Source organism: Geospiza fortis, unplaced genomic scaffold, assembly GCF_000277835.1.
Source record: "Geospiza fortis unplaced genomic scaffold, GeoFor_1.0 scaffold27, whole genome shotgun sequence".
Taxonomy (NCBI): Eukaryota; Metazoa; Chordata; class Aves; order Passeriformes; family Thraupidae; genus Geospiza; species Geospiza fortis.
In genome coordinates, this window is record NW_005054329.1 from 5,557,896 (window position 1) to 5,568,508 (window position 10,613).

General features: G+C 40.4%; 1 protein-coding gene across 1 annotated transcript in view; it reads right to left on the reverse strand.

Annotated features, from left to right (window-relative positions):
- Positions 1 to 1,804: 1,804 nt before the first annotated feature.
- Positions 1,805 to 10,613, reverse strand: part of SET (SET nuclear proto-oncogene) — a 20,205-nt gene continuing 11,396 nt past the window's right edge. Inside the window, exons 2-8 of the mRNA XM_005421310.2 lie at positions 9,929 to 9,986; positions 8,819 to 8,961; positions 8,103 to 8,206; positions 7,811 to 7,924; positions 6,377 to 6,547; positions 6,136 to 6,282; positions 1,805 to 5,236 (exon numbers count right to left, since the gene is read on the reverse strand). Coding sequence (XP_005421367.2) covers positions 5,213 to 5,236; positions 6,136 to 6,282; positions 6,377 to 6,547; positions 7,811 to 7,924; positions 8,103 to 8,206; positions 8,819 to 8,961; positions 9,929 to 9,986 — 761 coding nt within the window. The 3' untranslated portion in view covers positions 1,805 to 5,212. The remainder of the gene's footprint in view (positions 5,237 to 6,135; positions 6,283 to 6,376; positions 6,548 to 7,810; positions 7,925 to 8,102; positions 8,207 to 8,818; positions 8,962 to 9,928; positions 9,987 to 10,613) is intronic.

A 10,613-nucleotide genomic window follows, 5' to 3' on the forward strand; every position in this document is an offset into this window, starting at 1 on the left:
GCTCCGTCCCTCTGGAAGCCCGGAGCAGAAAGCCCCGCGGTGGCCCCAGCCGGGCCCTTTGTGCCGGGGCCATCGGGTGGTTCCCAGTTTCAGTTCTCCACAAGGGCTCGTGACCGGCGCTCGCTCGAAGGGGAAGCGGCGAAGTGCAACTCTGCTTGCGACGGCATCCCTGCATCCCATCCCTGGGACGGGGCGATGCTGGGCTTTGGGGAAGTTTTCCCCTGCAGAACTTCACACGCAGTTTCTGCTGAATATTTGAGTGAAAAAACGTCCCACATGCATTGGCGAGGCTGGCAGCAATCCCCTGGCTACCGTAGTGAAAAAACACCGTGCTGCAGTAGTGCCACAGCATCACACAGAATAGACTGTGTGTCACAAGTCCAGTGCTTTAAAAAAAATAAAAATATACTTGTTGTTTTCAGGTGTTTAAAGACGCTTCTCAGCAGTATTACATAATGTGTCTATCCTGCTAATATGCTTTTCAATCATGGAGCAGTGCACAGCTGAATCAGAAGGCATTTGGAGGTGATAGTATTCCCACATACAAATTTAGAAATATACTAATAAACAGAAGTATGTTCCTTTTACTTAATTAGAAAAGTTTTTCTAGCCTAAACATTTTGTGATTTGCAACTGAGTAATTAATAAAAGGAACTCATCATAAAATTAAAAATTTGAACCTAGCTGAACTGACTTGAATTAATAAAGCCTTAAACTAATACAAAGCCTTTGAATATGCTCCTGTTGTTAATAAAGCAAGTGCATTTGATTAATATAAACCCTTCAGAAACCTGATGCTATTTAGAACATGGTCCAGGCTCTGTTTAGTGTTTAAGCAATTATTTTAATTTGACAGTTCATTCAGTGGAAATACTGGAAAGGGGAAAATCAAACTAGCAAGTGTAGACTGGGTTCCAGAGGAGCAGGGATGTTTCCACACCTCCAGCAGATTGGATCAAGGCTGTGTTTGGCTGTCTCTGGGGACGTGCTTGGGGGGCTCTGGCCTGGGGTCCTTTGCCCACCAGGCAGTCAGGGTTCCTACAGTGGCTTCCTCCTCCTCTTTCCTTCAGCTCTCAGGGCCTCCAGGGGAGGCAGAGGAAGGGCAGGGGGCAGTTCAGGGATGTTGGGGAGCTGGAGTTCCCCAGCGTGGAGGGAAAGGGCTGGCTCTCACCTCTCGGGTGACCCCAAGGCAGCGTCCCTGGCTACCCAGTATCCCAACCCCTTCCCCGGGCATGGCTCAGCTGTGTCCCGCAGTTCCTGCCGAGAGAGGGGGCCGGTACGTGGGACCAGCAGTTCCTGCCCATTCGGCAGCCCCCTGTCCCGCGGGAAGGTGAATGTCACTACTGGGAGCACGAAGTGCCCGTCCAGCCCCGGAGGATGATCCCGGTGAAGGTCCTGCCCAGGAGCCGGCAAGGGGCGGTGGCACCGGCCCGGGAGCTGCGCGGACTCTCTGGGGGTTCCCGGGGCAGGGCGGGGGCTAAAGGCGCGTCCCGACCTTGAGCCGGCAGTCCCTGTCCTCCATTATACCCGAGAGAGCACGCGGAAAAGGTGATGATCAAGAAAAAGTCTTAAAAGTTTCAATTTTTAATCCAGGAGAGGGAGAAAGGGCAGTAAGCATAAATCTGTTTCCCGCAGGAAGCAAGTGTTGTGTACCAGGCACTTGCGACCTCCCCTCACTCTTCTCCATAAAGGAAAAGCAAGCACTGTCCACATCACCCGTGAAAGATTGTGTTTGGGACTAAAGATTTGAGTTTGGGACTAAAAAACTTGATTCTTTTGAAAAAGACTCTTAGAAATGGTAACATCAAGTAACAGTTAAATGTATTTTAATTCCTTCAAACAGAAGGATAGCTTGAAGGTACAGCAGAGAAATTATTTCATTGATTTCATTCTCTTTAAAAAAACAAAAAACCAAAACAAAAAACAACATGGCTTCAAAATTCAGGAACAGTATCCAATAAACAAAGAACTATCCTTATGCACCTGGTTTAGTGTGGTACAAAGAGCTTACAGATTCAAATGAATATCATAAATGACTGAGAAATCGATTCAGATAATGCTTGTTTACAGGGACAGAAACTATGTTGACAAGTATGAATAAGTACACAGATAATCTCTTTAAAAACCCCAAACCTTCCTGGCTGTATTTACACACTCAGCTGTATTTGTTTCCTTTGGCACGAGAAATTACAGACAAAAGATTCAATTTTATAGCAATTAAACTTAAAAATAACCTTTGAGATAGTTAGGCCATATAGCCCCAGCACAGCAGCTTTACTAAATTGCTGCCAACTGTTATGTTCTAGCCCTGGAAATTCAAGCCAAAAAAGCTGAAGTCGTTCACCACCTGTGACAAATTTCACATGGTGGGATTAACTGTATGTGAGGAACTCAAGCAGTGGGGAATTAATGATATTTAATAAGAATGAATCTTCCATTATTATCCAAGGTAGATGTCTTTTAAAAAAGCTCTTTATACACATATAAAATAAATCCAGTAAAAAATGGACACCCATTACATATATTCAGCCAAATTAGACATTAAGTGAACAGTCAGAGCACACGATGGCCAGCTGTAGTATTTCTTGAGCATTGCAGAGAAATTGTTAATCCCTAATCATTTCCATGCTAGAAAAAAAAAATTAAAATAACACTTAACTAATATGGTTTATTCTTTTACCATGTCAGTTTACTCTTTAGCCATTGCCAGGAGTAAACCCTCAAGTTTCACAGCAAATTCAGTATTATCAGTACAGTAGCAAGAGTATTTTGGCACCCTGTAAAATCCTAAAGAATGCGCAAGAAAAATCTCTTAAGTAGCATTTAATTATCCAGACTTCTCATTTCTTGTTCCTGCTATTTGACTTTACAGAGCCTGAAGCTTTGATTACTTTCAAAACAGTTTTTATAAGTTTTCTGCTAGTAACCAACAGGGATGGAACAACAATGCCACAATATTTTTCCTAAAGCATTCAAGACTAGCAAAAGATTATTTTCCTTGAGGAACTACAATTAGGACTACATAAAAATTAAGTAATGAGGCATCATGGCAAGAAACAGCACATCGACCCTCTACCACAACAGGAAGCTAATTTCAATCTTACAACAAAAAGGAATCAAATTAAAAAAACACTAAAATTTATAGGACTTCATGGGTTTTGTTCCTTCTCTCTCTAGATGGTAAGAAACCATTACTGATCAACGTTGTACTTGGCTCTGCAAAGCAGGATGAGGGCAGAAGCTTTTGTTGAGATGGAATAAAGTACATGGTTGTCTTATTTTTGCATTGATCACATGAGACTGGACGTTGCATTGTCTCTGATAACTGGATTGAATCCAAGCTGGACCACACACTTACAGAATGTTTTCCCTCACACGTTATTTGTGCACGTCTCAACCAGACATTGATCTTGTTCTGCCAAGTGTATTCTTAAGCATCAAAAAAAGCTGAATTTGACTACAGCAAATTCTGTGAGGAAAAGGAATCAGAGAATATAACAAGTCTTCCCAGAAGACAGTCTTTTCTACACATCCAAAGAGCTGTTTGAATTTCAGATGAGCTGATAGAACATTTTTTCTTAAATATTTCAAAAGCAAAGCATGTTAAAACAACTTCCATTACATTTTGTGGAATACCAGTTCCAACACCCTCTTATGTGAAATTGTTACAAGTTTCTCAAATGCAGTCTCTTAAAATGAGAGTACAGTGTATCTAAAGCACATATACATGCTACCAAGGAAAAAAAAGCATTGAAGTAGCAACTTTTTATACATGAACTTTACTAAGAATCTTGCTCTTTGAAACAGCCCCCAAATTAGCTTGCAATTAAGATTTGTTTTTAACTGAAAACTTACAAAATCACCCAAATATTTTAAAACCACCCCTTGGTCTTTTTATTCTGAGCTTGCATGGTATTTTCATGCAAACTGATGTACTGGAGATACAGTACTGCAAATTACTAAAAATTCTACAAATCAAATGACTTTCCTTTTTGCAAAACATGAATATATACCTGTGTCCTCACACACAGCACATGACCCTACAGGGAACTCAAGAGTCAGTGTGCAGTAGGAACTACCACAGGCAACACTTTACAGGTACTGAAATAGTGGGAACTACATGAACTGGTTCAGTCCACACAACCACAAGGCTGCACTGCACTACAGAAATACTGACAAAATGCCCCCAAAAATGCCAAGAAACTACAGCAAGTTCTAAATAGGATATAAAAGCTGTTTCTTTCAGTGAAGACCAACCAGTCCCTTTGTGTACACATTTAGTTTTATTGTAACAAAGCAACTTGTACACTTTAACGTTTAAAACTGAGCATCTTTCTTTCCTTTCCAGTGAAACAAAAAAAAAAACCAAAACAAAAAAACAAAAAAAAAGAAAAAAAAAGGGAAAAACCACCAAAAAAACCAAAACAAAAAGAAATTTTAAAAATAAACAAGAACAAAATTACAATAGAGAATGTCAATTCCAAATAAGATCCTACAGGTTCTGCTGATTCTCCATCAAGTGGCAGGGCTCAAAGTCATCATTAGGAGAAGATTTTATTTTAAAAGTGTCATCTTAAACTGCAAGGATGTTTGTTAAACATCACAATTAAACATGCCAAAGGAGAAGAAGCCATGTTGTCAAAATGCCCACTTAACCCACCCAAACTTCTGAAACCCACCCCGGCTGACCTTCTATAACCCCATTTTTATTTTTATTTTTTTGTCGTTTTTTCTTTTTTTTAAACAAGAGAAAGTAGACAGATACATGTTGGTAAATGCTAACTGTCCATATTCACATAGAGACACAGTGTAATCTCTGAGCCCAATATACAGAGAAAGAAGGAAAAAAGCTAGATTCTATGCACTACTACACAGGGGCCTAGCACTCTTCAGCTTCCAGCAGAGTGAAGGGAGCAGAAGGTTTTCTTTTTTCCCACAGAACATGGTGTGTTGAATTCATAAACAGTTTTTGTTTTGAGACAGAAAGGGATAAAAATGAACTTGAAACAGAAACTGGTAGATTTTTTTCCACTGTATTCTGCTCAAGATATTTCCCCAAAAGAAATCGTGAACCATGGTGTAGAGGAGAGAAAAAGAGACCTCAAGAGAACAAGGCGACTGAGCACAAGAAAAAAAAGACAGCAACTTGCTCCCAGGGACTGGAGAAAAATTAAAAAGGTAAAAAGGGGGTTTGGAATCCATCAGTGTTCAATTAGTCATCTTCTCCTTCATCCTCCTGTTGAAAGATAAGCAAGAATTAAATAAATCTAATCACTAAACTTCAGATAGCAAATGCAGTGACCAGAACTTTTTACAGCGCTACTCATGGTGCTCTATGATCATCTCTTCCCTCGCTAAAGGATGGTAACACTTGCCCTGGGTGCCCAACTACTGAGCACACATCACTCACTCCCTGGGTGTCCCAAGGAAAACACATCAGAGGTTTGACAAACTGTGACTTAGAATCACTACAAGCACTGCCGTGAGTTTAACATGTGGAAAATGAAGGATCATCTTTTTGCCCTCATTTAAAACTGCAAAGAACAAAATGCTTCACCTTTCACATGCCAAATTCTAGGTTATAGAACAGAGCCCAGCACAGCCCTCCTCTCACTGCACATGGTTTGTGCTGCTGGAAGTCAGACACACCACACCCAGTTTCAAGAAACAAAGACATTCTAAACTAACTTCCCAACACCCTGGATGCTGAACTTGAAATCCCACTTACTACTAAAGCAAAGTTTTAATTCCTGAGCCCAACAGAAAGTGTTAGCTAGGCTGGCCATAAGCAGAAATAAACCAACAAGTGGGAAGGATGACTGGATGCAGCAACAAAAGCCATTTATATGTAAAACATTGCTAGAATACTCAATAATGAAATAAGAATTTTGTCACATTAATATCCTAGTTCTCCTAGAGCACTTCCCTTACAAATTTACTGAAACTATATACTTCCACTGTCTCTCATAAACACAAACACAGTTATTGCTACCTGAAACCACTCAAGTTAATGCAGTCACAGTTCTCACACCTCTGGGGTGCAGAAAAGAGCCAGTTCACCTTTGCCACAATTGGTATTCTTAAAAGATCCCTCTCAAACACCACACAAATGGCATGAAGGGCAAGATTACTCACCTCTCCTTCCTCTCCCTCATCATCATCTTCATCCTCCTCCCCCTCATCTTCATCTCCTTCTTCATCAATATCCTCTAATCCTTCCTCCTCTTCATCATCGTCGTCATCCTCCTCACCCTCCCCTTCTTCATCATCCATATCAGGAACCTTAAAGACACATTTGCAACATCAATACAGTGATGAAATTCCCTCTTTCTCAGAGCTGCTGTGGGTGCAATGCCCTGCTCAGGGCTGTACCTACCAAGTAGTACTGTAGGGGGTTTGGCCAGATGTCATCCTTGATGACTTCTCCTAGCTCATCAGCCCCTGCATCAGAGTGGTCAGTGAACCAGGTGAAGAAGCTTTCTGGCTCTTCATGCTGCCTCTTCCTACTGGCTTTGTTCTGTGTCTGGCTTGAACGTTTTGTCAGGTCCTGAAAAGAAAGTTAAGAAGTTCCCTAAAGTTGTCCTTCCATGACATTTTTTTTCCTATAAGCACCATTTAAAAAATGCACTTGTCTAAACAACCCTAAGAAGTCACTTTCCCCTCCCTCTTCAAGGGTAAGTCTGAAGCCCAAACAACTCACAGAAGATACTGCATTTCTCATAAACATGAGAGAACAGTAAACCCACTGGTTTCTTTCAATGGCCTCCACTGGAACACTGAAAACTCACATAATCTCAGATTTGATTTACGTTTCCCTATCTCAGGGAAACACAAGTAGGACAAGTATTTAATGACATACTGAACTTACAAGGTCTAATTGCCACTCAGAGTAGTTGTAACTGCAGCAACTACTACATACAGCCAATTTAAAGTCTCCACACCTCTAAGCTCTTTCAGCATTTGGATATAAAGACCTGCCTAGGCCTTTCTGCCTACAATTTCCCACTCTGAAGTCTTCACACCACTCTGTAGTAAGTGCAAAAAAACTCCACAAAAACTGCTAAAATATGGTCACAAGAATACATGTAAGAGATGTATCTATCACCTTACCCTAGAAAAGAAGTAGTAAGTTTGTAGTAAGTTTGCAACAATATTTTCGTTAAGTCTGAAATTAAATAATTTCTCTGACCATAGGTTACACCACACTTTCAGTGTTTTTTTCTCCTGACAGAATGACAACATTTATAGGTTTAGACTGTTTAAGAACAAAGTAGAATTCACACTGATTTTGTGCAGTATTGTAAAGATTACACAACTGGTCTGTACAGGAATGCAATTTCTGGTACAAGAGGAAATGTTCTAGTTCTCAATACGAAAAACATTAAATTTTCTCCTTGGTCTGAGAGTGACAAACCAAGCTGCAATTTAACTGCAAGCCTCAGCTCTAATTTTATAAACTCTGATCAAAATCTTCAGGATAACACTGAAGAACTTCTACAGAAATAAACTGCGGTAAATTAATGATTCTTGAACACTGCCTGGGGGACAGGTGTGCCCAATTATGGCTGCAAATTCCACAAAAGATGTGACATCTGGAAATGAAGTCGAAGAAATAGAGGAAAATATAAAACAAGATCACACGCTGCTATCTGATTCCCTAAACCTGTTGTCCTTGGAATTCTTCATTTAGTAGTTTTTTTAAGTAAACAACACAACACAGTCTAGATTCTGGCCAAGGAAGAGACAAGCTAATGCACTTGTTAATGTTTTCACTTGGTCACACTTGTGCTCTCCCAGATGCAATACTTACCTTTCCAGATTTCCATTTGATCTCAGTCGATTTTGAAGATGGGTCTCCACTTTCATTGAGGTGAAACTCTTTGGAGAGAACTTTATTTTCAAAGTAGGGATTCTCATCAAAATACTGCAAAGTGGAAAGCAAAGAGTTAGAACTCACAGAATGGAAACACACATAACAAGTCAAACCTGGCACTAAATAGATAACTGTAGAGATTTAAGTTATAAACTACAACCCAACATGCAATTACATTAAAAAAAACGACAGCAAAATCACAAGTGAATGAACTATTTAAAGTACTTACAAAATCTATTCTGTAACCTGATTTGATGTCTTCAAATTCTGTCACCTCAACTCTGGTCAAGTAATGCAGTGCTTCCTCATCTTCTTCTCCCAGCAGTGCAGATACTGAGAGAGAAGGAAGAATCCCACATTAACAAAGTCATGAAACAGGCAGGTAAAACACAGGAAACTGACAGCCAGGAAGATCTAAAAAGCAACACATCTGTCCAAACCAACTCTTCATGGCTCTTTCTTTTCAAGTTACCAGCCAACAGCCTACCCACACATACCCACCCTTCCCTCTCAAACAGATTTTCATACATGTAGTTTGCTCAATCTAAGCAGTCTAAAAACTGTTTTGTAGAAAGTTTATTATCAGGAGTTCCAAGGAGCTCACTTCCCATTAAAAACCACCCAAACAATCTAGAACAATTGTTTTGGTTGTTTTTTTTTTTTTTTTGTTCTAAGTTCCCAAAGAACTGAATAAAGTGGAAAACTTGCAATTTAAAATGCAGAGAGAAATTTTAGGATTGAAATATTTTAATAAACAAGATGTTCCTTTGGCAAACCAGTGCAAGAAAGAAAAAGCTTAAAAAATGAAATCTAAGACAGAAAGGAAGTGTTTTGTATGCTTAGTAACAACTCCACAAGACCCTTGGAGCTTTAAGGCACTCACATAACAATCAAGCAAACACTGAATTTACAGGGGGGGAAAAAAGAGGGCTGTTAAGAATGTACCTTGTGGGTGGTTGACAAATGTTGTTACCCAGAAATTCGGGATTTTGGCGATCAATTCTGACCTCTTCTGGAAGAATGGTTGGCGGAGTTTGTTGTATTTCTGTTCTACTTTCAAAATTTCCTCACTGGCTTGTTCATTCAGTCTGTGAGAGAAGGAGCCATGTTAACCACAGGAGACAACTGGGATTTAAGGACACATCAGAGCAGTTAACTAAAAGTTGAAAGTGTTTGATAAGACCAGTCTGCCATATTCTGCAGATGAAGTGTCCCAAAAACCACAGAAGCTCAGAGCTGTAACAACTCTTAAGAAACACTCTGCCAGAAGCAATCTCACTGGTCTGAATGGAATCTTCTAAACACAAAGCAGTGTTTTACCTCTTGAACATTTTGCCTGCACAAAACCCGTAGAAGGGTAACACAGCCCTATCACCTGCCCCCTAAAACTTTTAGTCAGGCAAGGAAGCTACAGCAACAAAATTCTGCACCTGTGCAAGTAAAATCTGAAGACTTAAAACTGAGCTGCTCTCGTAAAAAGGCAAAGCCCTCATACTGCAACAGCTTCCCACATTCACAGCCCCAAGAGCCACCTGCAGTCCCTGTAGGACACTGGGCATGGAGAGAACATGCAGGCAGGGACTGACACAGAACCCACATCCCCAAGAGCTTTGGCATACAAAATTAACACCTCAGAGACATTTTCTGTGTATCACTGCACAAGCCCGTGAATATTATAATAAAAACGTATAATAAAAGCTGACTTTTCAGCCAAGTGTTTGGTTCTGCTTGCTAACAGGGAAATACTTTAGCCAAACAGCTTACACATTAACTTGAGAAGCCACAGCGAAATACATTTCTATTATCAAAAATACCACAATTAATTAAAAATTTTAAACTCAAGTTCTACCTCTTTAATTATACACAATTAAGCAAGAAACCAGGACACTTCTTTGTTATTTTAATGTCTCTAATCAAGTCAGAACACAGGTATATCTTGGCAGAGTTCAAAGACAGTGAGCACTACCGAGTGCTCACTTTATACTAAACACTTTCACTTTTGTCAGCTACATTTCAATTTCTGCTAAAACATTTTAAAAGTTAGATAACGTTTACCTGTCTATTTCATTCTGTACTTCATCAATGTGTTCAATTGCTTCCTGTTGCTCTTTTTCTGAAAAACAGATGAAAATGTGTCAATATCCCTTCATTCACAAGCCTGACAAATCACCTGGGGTTTCTCTTTGAGAAACTCTCTAGTGACCTACTGTAGAAGTTCTCGGGTATTTCTATTCAATGTCACAAGAGATACAAGGCCTCAAAGCACCAGCTTCACAGGGCGTGCTGCAGCTGAAGTGCAGCAAAGTTTGATAAAACAGCCCTTAAACTGAGTTCACCCTTAGAAACCACAGCTCACATCCCGCTACACTGTTTTACAAGCCAACTTAAATTATAAGCCAATAATATTTTAATTAAAAAGTTGTAAGCCGCATTTGCTACGACCAACACATCTGAAGAAACGCAAAGTTATTTACAGAGCGCTAGAATATCAATAGAAATAGCCTATCTGGGCACATGCCACCTTCCAAAAACCGAAAAGAACGGTCAAAAATACAGTTACAAATGAAAGAGACGCGAAAACCGCCGTTTGGCAGGTATTTTCTAAAGGGCACTTCCCCTGGACCAAGTTTGGCCGAGGCCGGGCTTACGGAGCGCTGTTTACCCACCGCGCGGGAGATGAATGAGCGGCAGCGGGAAGCGGCTGGAGCGGAGCAGCGCCCGGTGCGCGTCCCGCTCGGCC